General features: G+C 44.7%; 1 protein-coding gene across 1 annotated transcript; it reads left to right on the top strand.

The window, feature by feature from the left end:
• Positions 1-2,399: 2,399 nt before the first annotated feature.
• Positions 2,400-17,601, top strand: map1b (microtubule-associated protein 1B). The gene is made up of 7 exons (XM_040197145.2): positions 2,400-2,744; positions 4,336-4,437; positions 8,482-8,564; positions 9,316-9,456; positions 9,760-14,893; positions 14,994-15,232; positions 15,551-17,601. Exons 1-7 carry the CDS (start codon positions 2,438-2,440, stop codon positions 15,704-15,706), a joined length of 6,162 nt encoding a protein of 2,053 aa, XP_040053079.2. The 5' UTR covers positions 2,400-2,437; the 3' UTR covers positions 15,707-17,601.
• Positions 17,602-18,790: the final 1,189 nt, after the last annotated feature.

Genomic DNA, 18,790 nt, shown 5'->3' on the forward strand with positions numbered 1-18,790 from the left:
TGCTCCGTGTGCAATGCAATAGTTGTTGGTCTAAAACTATTGCATGGGTACATCAGTCACACACCCCTCCCTGCTGTGCACAGCATAAGGTCTTTCTGACCTTTGTGTACTAGAAAAAAAGGTTGGAAGCTAATATCCGCTGCCTGGGATTCAATGGACAGGAAGTCAAACAATAATAGAAAAGTAAAGCCTGCTTCTCCAATACAGACGTCCTACAGTACTGAGCGCAACACCGGGTGCTCGTCCAAACCCATTGATTGAACTCTGCTGGGCCACTCCGCTTCCGTCTCACTCGGTCAATTGTACTGCATGTTCAGACACCTAGCACTCCCACTGACACACACACACACACACACACACTCTACAGCGTGACACATTGGTGTTGTCGGCTCTGCAGGGGCCGGACCACAGAGATACCAGGCGGGGCAGAGAGGGGGACTCGGTGATGGAGAGTGCTTTTCAAGCTCTGAGTATTTGTACATTGCTGACGGTGAAGTAACCGAATCAGACCTAAAAACATGGGCTCCAAAGTGTCTCGCGTTGGGTCAGATTTGGGAACCTTTTGGCCGGCTGAAAGCCGCGCGGCTGGCAGCACTTTGATATGTGAATTTTCAAAGCAACATAAAGAAAACAAAGGGAACTGTCTTAGGCAGTGCAGGTGCATTATGTTAAAGAAAACATGTGAAAAATACAACAGAAAAAACACAGAGTTAAAAAGGGAAAGAAACAAAACAGAAAAAAAGATTGTCCAATTCCAATTGTATTTTAACCATCTTCAAATCACTAATCCTTCCCATCATGTTTTCCTGACAAGTAATGTTACCATTTATATGCTTCATATTTTACTATATATTTACTTATTGTGTGTGTTGTCTCTGAACACATCCCTCTGTTTTCCAGACTCACGCGGTACATTATGCATTTTCTTTTGTCTCTACAAGTGACCCAAAGCAGCACAGGGTTTCAAGTTTTGTAAGACCCACGTGGTTTAAGAATTTAATTATTAAAATCCTTTCATTTTCATTTTTTTTGAACTGCCTCTACGGGCACATAGACATGAACGCACGTGCATGAGGAAAAAGGCCGCAGCGGTGTCATCCATCAGCCCACCTCGTGGAAACAACTCACGCGTCCCTTCGGAGACTTTGGTCAGCCTGTTGTATTTTTAATGCCTTCCTTCTTTGCCAACCGTGTATGATGAATGTTTGATTTGCCCCCCCTATGGCCTTAGGAGAATATGACCAAGCCGCTCCTCACCCCCCGTCTCCCCTCATGCTACCAAGGAATGGTCTAATGTTCCCGATAGCCTTATTAAAGTCGCCCAGTGGTCCACGAGACCCAATCACGTCAACGGGGCTCGCCGGGAGAAGGGGTGTGTGTTTTTGAGTGTGTGTGTGTGTCTCATGGTGCATCCTTTTGTATCTGCATCCCGAGCCGTCTCTTTCAAATGTACAACCTTTGTTCTCGCAACAGTCGGCTGCAGTTCCTGAAGTCTGTCTGCTTTCACAAAGGGCTCGACCAGCTTCCACGATCCTTCTCTTTAATCTTTACGTCGTAGGATGAAAATAGTTTTATTATTCACTGCCAACTGCATCTACACACACACCCTTATATAGTGAGTTGATATCTGTTCTTTTCAGTTGCTGTTCATTTGTAGTTGTTCCTCTTTAACCCCCCCTCTGATGTCATGTCTCTTTCATTTCCAAAAACTTGTTTTTGTTAGATGGAAGATTTCCACAATCAAAGACCTTTTGTAATGAATCTCTCGCGAGGGACCAACCTGTGAGATCACTTATGGATGCTGTGATCAGACATCAAGCCGTTCACATCCGCATGGAGACACTGTGGGGGGAGAAACACATTATGCACAAAAGCTCAAGTGAAATATGCAACGACATTAATAGCATTCAGTATTGAGCTTGAGATTGAGACCTCTGTTCTATTTTCCTTATTGCAACATTTAATGTTTTCTTTATCACTATACATCATCAAACGTTTTATCCTCTGAACATTTGTGGCGAAATGAACAAAGCAATCATCACACCAGCGCCTTAGCTCACGGATATTAAACCTCAAGGGTCATATTTACAGGAGCAACACCTTTGTAAAAATGTGTCCACAGAAAACATCTTTAATAAACTCTGACACAGGACCATTTTTTAATGTGGAATAAATGAGTGAGAAAGCCTTCTGCTCCCCTTGTATGCATGTAGAATAATAATCTCTCCTGATGAATACGTAACAAGTAGAAGTCTGATGGAGGCTTCAACACAAAGCATCGCATCTCGGTGACTTCCGGAGGCGTTTGATTCGTTGCGGATGACATCAGCTGTGGAGCGAGTGTGCGAAAAAGGGGGAAAAAAAGAAAAAGGACCCCCCCCCCCCCCCCCCCCCCCCCTCCGCCCCCAACCCCTCCCCGGTTACCAAGCATGACACAATGTCTGCTGGTATAAAACGCCAGGGCCACTCCTACCGAGGCTCCACTCGCATGTCTGGAGACCAGTCCGGTGCTCTGCCGCGCGTAACGGGAGCAGGCTGCCGGGGAGACACACGCGACGGGATGGCCACCCTGGTACAGTCTGCAGAAATGGAGACTCTAAGCGTTCAAAGCAGTTCGGGGACGTCTCCGACATCCCCCGGCCCCTCGCAGCACTTCAACGACGGCAAATTCTATCTGCTGGTGGTCATCGGGGAGGTCGTGACGGAGGACCACCTGAAGTGTGCCATTGCGGACATAGAGAAAGGTAAGATGGAGCTTTTTATTCAAATGGGTGCGGACCAAAACTCGACACCCCCCCTTAGGAAAGTTCTTCTCATGGGTTTAGAAGTCAAATGTGCTCGCTAACTTGCCCACTAAACATATAAATGGTTCATCAACTACATCTGGACGTCATGGGGTCGCTGTTTGATCCGGAGGCAGTGATGTTTATTGTAGCAGCGGATGTTACTGTGTCAGTTCAGTAAGATTAATCACAATACAAAGTCGTCTGGCCCAATTGTTGTCATCCTCACACGTGGGCCCGGTCCTCTAATAAAGCCGCCAGCGGTGATTCAGCATTAAATCTGGACTATGCGTCAATAATGCAGCGCATTGCAACAGTGCAACTGCGGGTTTTTTTGTTGTTGTTTTTTTTCCGGTTGTTGTTGTTATTCCTCCCGCAGCACTTTGACAGAGCTTTTATTCAGGTGCGTCAGGCTTTTGTCTGAGGAGAGCGCGGGGGGGGGGGGGGGGGGGGGGGCACGCATCGGTGGGCGTTCGGGAGGAGACTCCCGGGGAAGCAGCAGCTTTCTCCCCGTCCGGGTTGCAGACGGCACCGGAGGAGCACGCGCTAACATCCACCGCGCCGCATTAGATTTATGGCACCCTTTAGTCCCCGTGGGAACGTCTCTCCATCATCATCCCGCATCCAGCGCTCTCATCCCTCACCGGCTGGTGGGCGTGGCCAGGTCCGCACTGCGGTCCCTACGGAAAGCGACGAGGAACGATATTCTTTAAAAAAAAAAAAAACGAGCAGGGCGTTTTAGTAAAGAGCTGATGTTAGATCACTTGTGTGGCTTCCTGGATTGTGTCACACTGTTTGTGTGAGAGAGGAGAACGCAGGGGGAGAATGTGGCGTAGTGGCTGTAGGAGGAAAGAAGAGGAGGCGTTTCCTCTATAGGTCTCACCTGACTTTGTTGTGGCACAATGTGACCTCGATTCTCCTTCCATTTTCTATTATTAGGTGTGTCCTTGCTATGTCAGAAAACTTGAGACCAAAAGTTTGCTATTGCCCAAACACAAAGAATGGGAGTTATGGGGTTTTCTTTTATTCTGGAAAATCCATTAGTTAATTGATAGGTACAATCACTAAGTGATTTTGTATTAACGTATGAAATTCTTCTTGTAAAACTATGAACTTCATAGTATTGTTTTGTACATATTGTATTTTTGTCACCACGCCCAGTGCTCGCCATCACGTATCTACACAAAGGCCTTCATGAGGCCTTTACATGATTATGAAGAGAAGATGATACCAGCATGACTCAGCTCTGATCACCAGTGCTTCTGGCCCACGGCGCCGCACGGACAGATATTTCCTATTATAGATTTATTTCCTCATGCCAGACCAGTCTATACATGTTCACTCTAAGATTTTCCAATAAACTGGGGGCAAAGGATCAGGCAAATAGACGTGTGGGTGAGACTGCACATTTGTTAGACCTGTTCTTCCGAGGTGTGTTGTGTGCTGTGAGCATTGATTCTTTTTCATGGAGCAGAATCAACGCACATTTTTTCGTTCGCCGTTCTTTCTCCTCCTTGCTCCTTTTTATTTACTTTCTCCGTTCATCTTTCAGGGATCCGCTCATGGGACACCAACCTCATCGACTGCAACCTGGACCAGGAACTCAAGCTGTTTGTCTCCAGACACTCGGCTCGCTTCTCCGCAGACGTCAAAGGTAGACTGGAAATTAAAGAATTAATTGTTTTATGCTCTCAATCAATAAATGAAATGTTCATCCAGTTTCTATCGCTGTATCAAGACAGGAAAAATACCGTCCATTCATTTCATTTGACCCAAATAAGGAACGAGCTCTTAATATCTCCTTTGTTGACTCTTTACTTTAATACACATTTTCTGCAGCTCACAGCGGCAGCTTTAACCTCCAAGCACTATAAGCGGAGGGGTTTTAGGACCCGTCCTTTCAGCATTTTGTTGCATGGTGCTGATTTCATTTGCAAGGTGAGGGAGATGTTTTTGTAGAGATGGAGGAGAGCCAGTGTGGCAGGACGTGGTCCGTCGTTGGGCCGTATGGCCTTGACGCTCAGCAGCAGTTCAAGCCGGATGCTTGGCTCCGCTCCATAATGGACACAAGCAACGGTTCGATCCAACCGACAATTGCTGCTGCAGACTAAATCAGGTGGTTCCTTTATTAATGCAGTAATATCAAATGTCAGAATCAGGCCTCCGGAGGTGAAATACAATAAGTTCAGAGGGATGTGAAACATGGAGATTGGGAGAGGATTCAAAAAGACTCTCGGTTACTTTTATCCAACCTCGTTTTTAGCATCCTCCCATCCTCCACCCTTCCTCTTTCATCTGTGCTGTTGCCTTGCAACGCAGTTCTAGATGTGCAGTTGATTCCGGAGTAATTAGCAGTGAATCCCCAGTGGTGAGTGTCTGTCCACGAAAACAAGAAGGAGAGAGGAGCGGCTGTGAAGAGAAAGAGGATGAGAGAGAAGCAAACAAGGGAGAAGAGGAGAAGGAGGAGGAGGTGGAGGAGGGATGGTGAAGGACAAAAACATGGCTGAAAATAGATGTGACACAGCCAGAAATGCTGTGAATGAACGAGAAACTGGAATAAAATTGCTCTCTTTCATTCTATGACCAAGTTCCCCTCATTTCTCAAAGGGAGGATTTCCATTGTCTATACATGAACTGCTCCATGAGGGGCTTCCTAAAAACATTCACAAGGGTTTTGAGTCCATTAAGGACATAGCTTTACATATATGTATATATATATATATATATATATTGTTGTATAATCGTACTTTAAATTTAAACACATCAATTACGTTTGAAACACAAAATAAACAGATTGAAAGCAATATTTTGATGTTTGGGTAATCTCTTTCTCTAAAAAGTCAATGTTCCTCTCTCACATGCTTCAGCTGCTTAGCTCTGAACAGCAAACCTGCCAAAGGTAACAAAATCAGCCCAAAACATCTCTTAACTGCACCAATGAACAGGAACTTACTAGAAAGATATGAGAGATTTTATTAATCATTTCGTCTCACTCTCGCCAAGAAAGTGAAGCATTTCCTAACGCTGATCAAACACGAAGTGCATTATTGAGGACAAAGATGATAGATTAGGAAGCTGAGCAGACAACCGTATGATAGTTTCCTATTAAATTATGTTTTCTATGTTTATATCTGAGCTGAGTTAGTGCGCTCAGGGTTAATTGCTTCCAGGAAAACACAAACCAGCGGGTGGTGCTTGGCGGAAGGGGACGAATGCGATCATCCGTCCACCTGACGGACGATACGTCGTCCATCACACTGCATTAGCGCACAGGAAGCCCGAACCCCGCCGTGAGCAGGACGAGAAGGCCAGAAAAAGGGTCAAGAAAAGGAAGCCCCCGGGGGTCCCCTGGATGGACGTGATATACTTCTGGTGACGCATATATTTCCATGCTCCCCGCCTTGAATGAAGACGCCACTGAAGCTCAAAAACCGGGAATCCACGCATTTCCGCTGTCATGATCAATAGTATTTAAGAATTGTGTTGATTTTGCATGAATTCTTTTGTTCGAGATTAAGACACTGATGTTTTTCACAAATACAATCTCGTATTCTCTTGAGATTTATCAAACCAGTAAATCAGAAGATATATTGATTAATTAAGCTGCATATTCATGGCTGGAATAATTAAGAAGACATAGTGATTTTAATTATAATAATATTTTTCCTTAACCAGCTCATTCCTACAGATAGAATAGTATCTTAAATTAGAATATTGAGCTGATAAACCTGTGAGTCAGTGCCATTAGCTCCACACACAGACAAATTACATACACCAGTTCCCTTTATAATCCAGGCGGGTGGGGTTACGGAAACAAGTGACATTGAATACTGTGCTGGGGGGGGAGGGGGCGTCTTTGTGGCTGAAAGTCACATGATCAAACTACTCTGTCTGAAAAGGAAATGACAGGAATGAGAAAGGTGCCGACACGCACGGAGCAGCCATGTGAGGAGATGCAGACTCGATCCTTTATGCGTGCAGTATTTCCCTTTTTCTTATGCAAATAAAAGAAGACAGTGAATTTAGTTGTTCCACTGATCTATTTTTGGTGGGGTGCCAGCCGCATCGACGTTCCCCCGCGTGGTTCAGTCTGGGGCAGGTTTGCACTTTCTATTCAGACTGACGGGAAGCGCTCAGTGATGCGTGTCGCATTAGCTCGCGTCCCGCTGAGACCGAGACACACTCTGGGCATTAAGGGGTTTTATATCAATCGAGGTGATAGTCAGGGTCAAGCAAGCCCCAGTGCACAATCTGACATTTTTTGACGAGTTGGGGCGAGACGGTCGGCAATTTGGGGGCTCGAGGGTGGTGCAAGCCGGTGGATCCTTTGTGTTCTCCACAGAGTAATGTGTTTTCTGACAAAATGCCAGTGAGCGGGGCGTAACCCACGGTATGATGAACTAAAAGGAGATGGGGGCTTCTATTACATTGGATATGATGGCCTGGGTACAAGTGGGCTGACAGGATGAACGACAGACATCCCGGATTGATTGTTCTCCGATTTCACACACACCACTGAAAACTGCTTCCCAAGTCACTTGTTCTGCGGCACATCAGTTTGAGACGGCTGCCCCTTCAGAACAAAGATGGTTCCACTGGCGTCAACTGGGGTTTTGATGACGGCGGTTTTGGACTCACACAGATCTGCTCCAATCCACCTCTGCGTAATAACTATTTTCCCCGTAACAATATCATGAAACTAAATGCTCATTGTTAACCAGGGGAAAAGTCAGGGGATTGCTCGAGTCATTAGGAGTCATCCTCTGGGAACCATGAACGTGTGGGCAAAATTGTATAACAACCTGTTCCACAGAAGGACAGTTTACTTTGGATCCGCCATTTAACCCGAATGTATTATTTATTTGAATAAATAACTAAAAGGCTAAAATTGCTTTTATTCATTTCTATGTCGTACTATCTTACTCTTGAATATTTAAAAATCAGGAAAAGGAGATTTTGTCTTGGTTGTCCAAGCATGACAAAGATGATAAAGAATTTTCAAAAATCAGAATAAAAGCCACACTATGAATTGTATTCCCTCCGGGCAAACAACTCCATTATTCAAGCGGAGTGCAACACCAGAGCTGCTAAAGGGTTGGCGAGTGGGGAAGGACTCATTATTTCAAGCATGGTAGTATTTCCATATGGAGTGACAGCCCTGTGGGAGGCAGTGGCAGGGTTAATGGCTGTATACTCTCTAATGACATCTGCTATATGAAATATACATATAAATATGGAAGAATGCTGCTGCAGGATCAGGATTCTGGAGACAATGCACACACCTCTGAATTTTAAGTTTATACTCAAGCAACACGAATACATTCATGTATTCAAAAAGAAATTAAATAACTGAGTGAAAAACAAAGACAGATACAGACAAACGCACACAGTGCGAAAGTCATGATCATAATCAATCATCCAAAACCTATAAGATGATTGATTATGAGCCTGTTAATCTTCTTTTTATTACCTTTGTCTACTCAGGGGAAACTGCTGCTAATGGTGTGGTAGAGAGAATCGTATTTACAGCCAATTATGGCGAGAAAACCAACAATTATTTGGTCTTGGCAATTAATAATCTTGTCTGTCGATTACCAGTTAGGTGAAAGATATTTGGCAACTTTTTTTAAAAAGGGTTAAGTCATTTGAAGCATAAATACCAAAAATATCTTTGATTATTTTCTGTTTTGTTTTGCAGGGCAGAGAATTCTTCACCATAAAAGCAATGTCCTGGAGACGGTGGTGCTCATCAACCCTTCAGATGATGCAGTTAGTACCGAGGTAAAATGAGCTGTAATTGTTGTTAAATGACTATAACCTCATCTTCAGTCTTCCATATTTCTATCAAGGAGAGATAATTCACAAATAGCTTAAATAAATGCACATCTACAAAGCAAAAACAGCTGGTTACGGGTTATTTTTCAACCTTGAACCAGTAGCCAATTAACTACCCTCTTAATAGCAACTGCTGTGCGTAGCTGTTGGTCGGAATGAAAAAGCGATTAGGATCTTAAAGGACAAACCTAATGCCTTGTTTACTGCTAGAATAAAAAGTGCATCCTCTTTGCTATTCAGTTAATGCATTTGCTACATTTTAATGGACACCCAAGGGTCAGGAGAAAAGATGACACAAGATTTTTCTCTTGTGCCTCCACCCCCAACCGTGTCTGCAGTCAAACTGTGCATTAATAATATCTCACAGCGCAGCAGGATTGACCAGCCCACAGCAGCCGATGTTGTTTAAGTAGAATAAATAAAAGACCAACGGAAAGAGGGCAAGAGAGGTTGGAGATAGATCCGCTAGTCAGCTAGTCAGCCAGTCAGCTAATTAGCTAATTAGCCAATGGATTTGAGTGACGTGGAACTGCTGATATTTGAAATGCACTTAATCATCGAGCTGATTGTTGAAGTAACATTGCTTTGTATTCATTCATTCATTTTAAATAAATACAGCATTTTTTGTTTTTTTACAATTTCACCTGTTTATTTCATTCCGTGAGCTATCGTGTCATTTTCTTCCTTTCATTTCTAGGCTCGTCTGATGATCTCAGACACTGCCAGACACAAGCTCCTGGTTCTCTCAGGCCAGTGCTCTGAAAACAACGGGGAGCTGATTCTTCAGTCCGGATCATTTTCTTTTTTCAACTTCATAGACATATTCACCGACCAAGAGGTGAGCTGGCATTTTTACCAGAATTGCATCTATGACATTATAATATGAGAGTTTTTTCATGAGTGGATGTGTTTTTATCAAAGGAGAAAATGATATACTCAATATCAAAAAATCCAATTCCAATGAATGCATGATGGTTGATTTCCCTAAAACCGGTCATTCTTATGAAGAACAATAGTCTTAAAACTCAATACAAATATGATTCACATTTATACTGAATCTTTGATTACAAAACTCTATTAATTTTATCACAGAGTTTGACATATTAGAAACTAAAGTCCCCTAATTTCCCTTCATGCACAGATTGGTGAATTGCTCAGCACCATTAATCCAGCAAACAAAGCCAACCTCACACTCTCCTGCCCAGAACAAGGCGAATGGAAAAACTCAAACTTGGACAAACACAACCTGCAGGATTTCATTTACATAAAGTTAAACTCTGTTTCCATACTCCCTGAAATGGAGGGCCTCTCCGAGTTCACAGAGTATTTATCTGAATCAGTCGAGATCCCGTCTCCTTTTGACATGTTAGAACCACCGACCTCGGGCGGGTTCCTGAAACTCTCCAAGCCGTGCTGTTACATCTTCCCCGCCGGCAGCGGCGACTCTGCGCTCTTCGCCGTCAACGGCTTCAACATGCTCGTTAACGGCGGCTCGGACCGGAAGTCGTGCTTCTGGAAGCTGGTGAGACATTTGGACCGCGTGGACTCCATCCTCATGACTCACATTGGTGACGACAACCTGCCGGGCATCAACAGCATGCTGATGAGGAAAGTTGCGGAGCTTGAGGAGGAACAGTCACATGGATCGACCGCAAACAGTGACTGGGTGAAGAACATGATTTCTCCAGATATCGGCGTTGTGTTCATGAATCTTCCTGAAAACCTGGAAAACCAAGGACTGAATTACAGAGTGCGGAAGAATGTTGAGGAGGCAGCGTTCACTCAGCAGTTCCTCACAAAGCTAAATTTGAGGTTGGAGCCTTTGCACAGGCCTGTTGGAAACACTATTGAACCACTCATACTTTTTCAGAAAATGGGCGTGGGAAAGCTCGAGATGTATGTGCTCAATCCATCAAGGAACAGCAAGGAGATGCAACACTTTATGAAGCAGTGGACTGGAAATGAAAAAGACACAGCCTCCATTCTGCTGCCGAACGGAAAAGAATCAGAGTTCCCCGTCTCGTACTTGACTTCTATCTCTTCACTCATTGTGTGGCACCCTGCAAATCCCTCAGATAAGGTCGTGCGTGTTCTCTTTCCTGGAAATGCCACCCAGCATCACGTCTTCGAAGGTTTAGAAAAGCTGAAGCACTTGGACTTTCTGAAACAGCCAGTTGTCACTCAGAAAGCAATGTCGACCGATATGCTGACAACACCAACGCTTAAGCAAGCAAAGATGAAACACAGAGCAGACAGCAAGGAGAGCTTAAAGTCCACCCCAAAGCCGTCACCGAGCAAAAGCATCAGAAAGAATTCAAAGGAGGAAGAAAAGGCAAAGGCAGATGCGGAATCGTCTCATGAAAAAACACAGAAGACTGAGAAAAAAGAAAAGGCCCCTCTGAAAAAAGACAAGGCGAAGGCACCTGAGAAAGAACCAAAAGCAAAAGCAGAGCCAACTGCTCAAAATGAAACCCCAGAAAAAAAGAAATCTGAGATGAAACCCAAAAAGGAGGCCAAAGTGTCTGTGGAGAAGAAAAAGGAGGTGAAAAAAGAAGTGGCAAAGAAAGACGACACACCCAAACACAACATTAAAAAGGATGAAAAAGTAAAAAAAGAAGAGGCAAAGAAAGTTGTAAAAAAGGATATGAGGAGAGACTCACCTCTGAAGGAGAAGAAGGAAGATAAGAAAGAGCAAAAGAAAGATGTCAAGAGACCCTTCAAAGACATGAAGAAGACAGCCGCTGTGGCTGAAGAAAAGAGTATAGCGCCGAAACCAAAGCCCCTGAAAAAAGACAACGCTTCAAAGAAAGACATGGGGATCCCATCAAAGTTAAAAGAGAAAGGGAAGCCAAAGTTGACAAAGAAGGAGACAAAGGTGGACAGTGGCAAGCTTGCAGCAAGTGCTTCTGCCGTTGCAGAGGATCCAGAAGTAGTAAGATCTCTGATGTCCACACCAGAGGACCTCACTAAGGATTTTGAGGAGCTTAAAGCGGAAGATTTGGTGGAGGACGACGCAACCGTGCCACAAATTAAGGAAGAAGAGGCTGTAGTGATCCACAGTGAAGACATATTACAAACCAAAGACTCACCCGAGGCATTAGAGTCGGTGGATGAGGGTATAACCACCACAGAGGTGGAAGGAGACAATGGAGAGACTCCAGAAGAACAAGTTCTCAAAGAAAAGTTCCATGGCAGTGTAATTGAGAAGTTTGAAGATGAAGGTACTGTCATGGAGGAGACATCTGAGGGAGGAGATTATGAAGATAAGGGAGAGATAGAAGAAGTTTCCGAACCACAGAGAGTGGAACCAGATAAAAATAGCGTTATTGATGAAGATGAACATGAAGCAACACTTTTTGACATCATACCGAGAGCTAGTGTTGAAGATAACACTGATTCAATTAATAGAAATGAAAGTGTGGAAGAAAAAGACAATCATAACATGTTTGTATCAGCTTCACCAAAAGTGTCCTCGCCTGTTTCTCCGGCGGCATCTATCCATGACGAAATGCTCCCCGTTGGCTTCGAGAGCTCAACAGCCTCCGATTGTGAGACCAGAGATGAAGCCCCTGAGAATTACACTGTCACCTCCTGCCACACTCAGTCCACCAATGAGCTCTCCAGTGTGCCTACGCCCATGGATGAGGTGTTGACTCCTAAGGACGTCAAGAGTGACGAAAACACCAACGACGAGTCTCCTTCACAGGACGTGGGCAAGTTTGTGACACCCGGAGAGTTCGACAGGAAGAAGCTGTCTCCACTTCAGGACGTTCCATGGGAGGATCACTCGCAGAGCGATGCCACAGAAGGCCAGGACTACAACCACTCCGCTTCCACAATATCTCCCCCTTCATTGCTAGAAGAGGACAAATTCTGTCGGGAGTTTCCCCCTGCAGGGACATCTGAGGAGTTCGCCTCACATCAGGAGTCATGTGAGAATCCTGAAACGGACTCAGACACGGTCAGACTCGGCTCAACTTCCACGACATCTCCTCTTGTGCGCTCTCCTTCAGTAGACCGCAAGGCCAAGTTTGATTCTCCGTCACCGTTTGCTGCTGCAATAGAATTGTCCACCACGCTGGCCGGGTGCGTCAGAGAGAGAGCTAATTCCTCCACCAGCCAAGACGACAAGACATTGGAGGGAGCTAATTCGCCTCAGTCCTCTGGTCACACACCTTACCATCAGTCACCAGTGGAGGAAAGAGCTGGAGATCTACCACCTGTGTCAGAGGACGACGCCCCGGGTCCAACAATTGTGGAGGTCACAAGTGATAAAGAGGATTTCTCCAATAGAGGTACTCCAGAGCCCAATGAGCCAGAACAAGAAATGCAATCCCCCGTAGAGAGGTTAATGTCCCCACCTAACAGCTCCCGTTCAGCTGAACCCGATTCCCCAACAAAGATGGACTCGTCACTCGTCAATTTGGATCACAGGAACAAGATTCAAGATTCAATCTTGTCGTCGGCACCAATCACCAAACAGGAATCGGACAATTGTCCCTCCACAGCTTTCAAAGAGGAGAGTAAAATGTCCATCTCAGAGGGAACCACATCGGACAAGTCAGGAACCTCTCTAGAGGAGGTGGTGGCAGAAGACACATTTTCACATTTAGCTTCAGCATCCACCGCCTCTTTGGCCACCAGCTCCCTTCCAGAACCCACCACTGACTCTCCCTCCCTTCACGCTGAGGTGGGCTCTCCTCACTCAACAGAGGTGGACGACTCTTTGTCCGTATCTGTGGTTCAGACCCCGAACACCTTCCAGGAGGCCGAGGGATCGCCCTGCAAGGAAGACAGCCCCAGGCCCATGTCCATCTCACCAGACATCTCACCAAAGACCAAAAGCAGAATACAGGAAGCAAAATCCCCAGAGCACTCCACCATGTCAATTGAGTTTGACCAGGAGTCCCCTGACCACTCGTTAGCCCTGGACTTTAGCAAGCAGTCCCCCGAGCATCAATCCGTGGGAGGCAGTTTACGTGCTACGGAGAACGGTCCGACTGAGGTTGACTACAGCCCGTCGGATGAAGCAAACGGGAAAACATCCGAAGAACACAGCTCATCAGTGGAAAAGCCTTTTGAAGAGAGCGATTCAGCACTCGCTACTTCTGCAACCCCGTCGGATGCATCTCAGTCGACTCCCTCCGTTACAACCCCGTGCCAGATGACAGAGATGCTACATGCCGCGGTTCCCCCGACAGAAGCGTCTCCGGTCACCCCAGAGGCATCTTCTCCCAATTACAATGAGCCATCCCCTGCGCCAGGAGGCTCATCCGCCAAAGAAACTATCAGTCCAGCTTCACCATCTGCGGAGAGCATCACTAATAAATCTGACACACAACAGAAATACGGCGAGTCCCCGTCGCCTCCCAAAGCTGCTTCTCCTTCATCACCTTTGAACTTTTCAAAAGAAAACATCTTTTCCCCGGGAAGAGAGACTAATCCCTTTAAATGTGAGGATTCTACACCAGAGGCAAAATCCCCTGTGAGCCCTATAGTTCCCTTTCCGTCATATCTACCTCTGTCATCTGATCCTTGTCATTTCAACACCGCCTGTGGCTCCAGGGAGCCGGACATTTCCACCAAGAAGAGCCCCTGCGCTCCATCCAAGACGGATGTCGATCTCTGTCTCGTCACTTCATGTGAGTATCTCCACCCAAAGACAGAACTGTCCCCATCTTTCATCAACCCGAACCCTCTAGAGTATTTCATCAATGAAGAACATGCCATGGATGAGGAGAAGCCTCTGACCAAGTCAGCGGGAGGTCCACCACCTCCAGGTGGTAAGCTTTCCGCCAAGCAGTGTGAGGAGACCCCTCCCACATCCATCAGCGAATCTGCCCCCTCCCAGACGGATTCGGATGTACCACCAGGGACAGAGGAGTGCCCCTCTATCACGGCAGATGCTAACATCGACTCAGAAGACGACTCTGAGACTCTGCCGACGGACAGGACGCTGACGTACAGGCACGCCGATCCTCCTCCAGTGACTCTGAGGGACTCGGCTCCGTCTTCAGGCCACCATGACGTCTGCATGGTGGACCCAGAGGCCCTTAAGGCTGAGGAAAACCTCCACAATGCTAACACGGAAGGGGGGGAGAAGCCCAAGAAGAAAAAGCTCTTGAAAAAGTCTTCCTCGCCTGCTAGGAAGAGTGTCCTTTCAAAAGTGAAGGACACAAAGACTTTGTCTCCAAAGAAGAGTGTCGAAGAAGGAAAAGATGCAAAAAATGCAACCAATACCTCTGCATCCAGAGGTGTCAAAAGTGCCTCATCAGGTGAGTACTTAACTACTTATTGTCATCATTTAAATCACACAATACGCTCATTATATTATACAATCATTGTACATTATACAATACGCTTATTCCTTTTCAGGTACTGGCAGTGGAAAGGTATCCGGCGGGGTTTCTCTGCCCAACTGTCCTCCCATGTACATGGATTTGGTTTACATCCCGAACCACTGCAATGCCAAGAATGCAGATGCTGAGTTCTTTAAGCGGGTGCGCTCTTCTTACTACGTGGTCAGTGGCAATGACCAGACAGCTCAGGAGCCCAGTCGGGCCGTCCTTGATGCTCTGCTGGAAGGAAAGGCCCAGTGGGGAAACAACATGCAGGTCAGTGTAAATATGATTGATATGATACTGTAAAACTATCTGGAGTGCTGTTTATTTTTGCTTAATTTGACATGTAGACATACAAATCTTCATCAAAAAACAGCCTTGATTAATTTTTCTACCAAATATGTAAAAGAATGACATACAAACATTGGATGTTTTCATTTTTTTCTGTTAAATCCCTGCTTGTAATAATATTGAACGTAAAATGGGAGGAAGGGACAGAAAGATGGTGAACTGTTTTTACTTTTACAGTGAGGACGCTTGTAAATCCTCTGAATGCCTGAGCTTAGAAACTTCTCTCCTCTGTGGTGTCAGGTCACTTTGATTCCAACCCACGACACGGACGTGATGAGGGAGTGGTACCAGGAGACCCACGACAAGCAGCAGGAGCTCAACATCATGGTCCTGGCCAGCAGCAGCACTGTTGTCATGCAGGACGAGTCTTTTCCAGCCTGTAAGATTGAGATGTAGGTCCCGTTCAGCAAGAAAACGGCAGGCCTGTGACTAATAATGACTATTTAAGGTGAAAAAGAAAAATCCCTGTAGCATAAAACCTAAGCAGACACTCTAACACGTCATTCTAAAATGCCACTTCTTGTGTCTCTCATGAGGACTAACGCCAACATGAATTAGCTGTGAGGGGCTCCATCAAGGACAACGTTTCCTACATACCGTAAAGTAAGACCTCTGTGAATTTTTAGGTAAATGGAACATACTGGGAGGAAATTACAATCCATGAAAAAAAAACAGCAAAGTAACTATTATAACTAAAATACGCTAACTCGGACCCCCCCCGCATATCAACAAACATGAGAGTTTAATCAATTTAACTGCGGTCACAGAAGTCAACTCCCCTGCGTGTGATATAATCTTGAATAACAGCCGTTATCCACACAAAGGGATAAAATATGTTTTCTGTCATTGCCTTACGGAGAGAGTCAGAGTGAATGTACAAGAACTGGTGCAAGTAGCAGACGAGTAGGCAGGTAACTCTACAGACTAGTGGTCAATCCCAAAAAGGGCTGTTAGATGGTTAAATAGTTGAATGATAGTGGATAAGAATTAACACCTGATAAGCATTGATATGACAAAAAGTGCCCCCTTTTGTGAAACCCGATGTCGACTGGGTTTCATTTGATTTGTAATGGATGTTTTGAATCTGCTTAATGTCGCTGCTTATGTATGATTATTAATTTATTATGTTAAATGTTCCTTTATTTATTGATTGTCCAGATAGCCTTTTTGCACTGTCCGAACAGGAAATTGCTTCAGAACGCGCTCTCTTGCCTTTTGTCTCAATGCTTTTTAGAATGTTGCCTTCTATTTAATTTAAGGATTTCTTAAAAAAAGAACATGATTGTGTCTCTTACACCTGTTTTTTTATGTAATCGTTGAGCTGTGGGAGTGCTAGCCTTTCCCATTGTAAATTTGGTGAAGCAGGATATTTTCGTAAACCTTAAAATGTCTTGTTTTTCTAAAGCATTGTACTATAATTATAAATAGCTTTGTGGCCGATGGAGTGGTTGGAAGACGTGCATGATATCTTAACATTTTTTTTGCTCAGACTTGCATTAAGAACAACAGGGCTAGGCTAAATTAATTGATGTGAGGAGCATTTGATGATTTTTGCAAGTTGTGCCATGACATTGTATACTACAGTAACTCAAACAGCATACAAAGATGTGCTGTATTAATATAACACTTGACTTTGGGTACAGTAGTTCTTAAGGGTGGAGGTTTGGGAGTGAGTGACTGGTGTGTGAAAGTATGTTAAACAAAAACTAGACACTTTAAACACTTATATGACACAAACCAAACTAACAGTGCAGACGGCAACCTTCCGGAGAAAGATCTAACAGATCACAATACGATGATTACGTGCTTCGGCACTTTGGGATATTTATCAAATCACCAGGCTCACCAGATATTTCTGAAGTGATGTTCTGTAACGACCAGATTCCCCGCAGGGGAACTCAAAACCAACACCATGATCAACAACACACCAACAATCTCTGAACTGACATTTCTCTTGAACTGGCGTTTCTTCTTTCTCTATACTCCTTCACTTTCTCTCTCTGTCTATTTATCTAAGCCTTTTCCTCCTTATCTTTCTCTTGGGAGAACTTTAATAATGTTTGTCTGCAGCTGTGTGGTATATTTGTCTTGTGCTCTTGCATCTTCTCTGCCCTTTAACCCTACTCATATGTAACTCATAGCAATTAGTTTCAAGTGAAAGTATTCCTTAGTGCTTTCTGATGTTTGTGTGCGAATCTCTCCCCATACGGCAAATGTGATGTAAGAGGAACCACTACTAAAGAGCAAACATCTAAAACAAACACAATAAAATCTGCTGTGTGACAAATAAAGGATTTGTGGATTTCTTTAACGTTACAATGCAATTGCGATGTTGAAAAGAACATTTTTCCATTACTTTTTTAGGTTTTTGCCACTGCAGCTTAGATTTTGATTCTGTCTGAATGTTTTAGATGATCATGACTGTCGGGATGGTTATATAAGTCAGTCAGTTCAGGACTTTGATCTAGACTGAAACTATCTCAACATCTAGATATAAATAGATACATGTAGTGTATTTCAAACCGGAAGACCTCTAATATTTAAGAATATCTAGAACATCTCAGCGTATCTGGCTCCTCAGTTTGCAGTGAACTGGAGGACCTCGTCAGACGCCCCGGGGAAACTACCTGAGAAAGCAGGGCATGTTAAGAGGACATGTCTCCACAACTCAACATCCATTTGCTGTGAGGGTCCACATGTCTGATGTCTGGACCGGTCTCTCGGGGCTGTTTCAGCCTGTGCTGCACACTAGTAAAAGCTTTTATACGTCCTCATTTAAAATAGGACAATACATTTGCAGTAGTTATGCAACGGAAAGAACATCTCCACTATTCATCCAAACCCAACAGGCAGCCCAAAAGATTCGAGATTAAAAGATTGATTGGAAAAATGTATAAATTTATGTCATGTTTATTGCCATAGATGTAGGTTTAAATGTAATTGTGGGTTAAAGCGACTTTAGATCAGTTGCACACAGTCCAACAAAGGGATTACCAGCTATTTTCCGTGCCAAAACTGTTTCAGTCGGGACATTAATTAATGCTGATGGGGCACCCAAGGCGCTTTCCAAAACCAAAGGGAAGTGCATCCAGGAACAAATCAAAGCAGATGTGAGAGCTGCTATCTGTCGGCGGAGCCTCTATAGGAAAATGAAAGTGTGAATGCATGAATAGACTTCGCCCTTCAAACAGTGCAATCCGTCCCCTGCATCATTGCATTATTCGAGCTACCGCACCAAATCCTCACACTGTATCTACAGTACGGGTGATCCATATCCCATAAAACCCGTTCTTAAATCCATTTAAACACGTATTCATGCACAGAGAGAGAAACCCACAGAGACACATGCACCTTACAGGATACCATGAATTATCCAAAGCCCTTGTCTGATTGGCTGAGCGAGCAATCTCAGCTGGATCGCCTGAGATCTTGTTGCCAGGGCAACAGTGGGGAACTCCCTGTCCCAGCCCTATTTTCCCT

Source organism: Gasterosteus aculeatus, chromosome 14 (assembly GCF_964276395.1).
Source record: "Gasterosteus aculeatus chromosome 14, fGasAcu3.hap1.1, whole genome shotgun sequence".
Classification (NCBI taxonomy): domain Eukaryota; kingdom Metazoa; phylum Chordata; class Actinopteri; order Perciformes; family Gasterosteidae; genus Gasterosteus; species Gasterosteus aculeatus.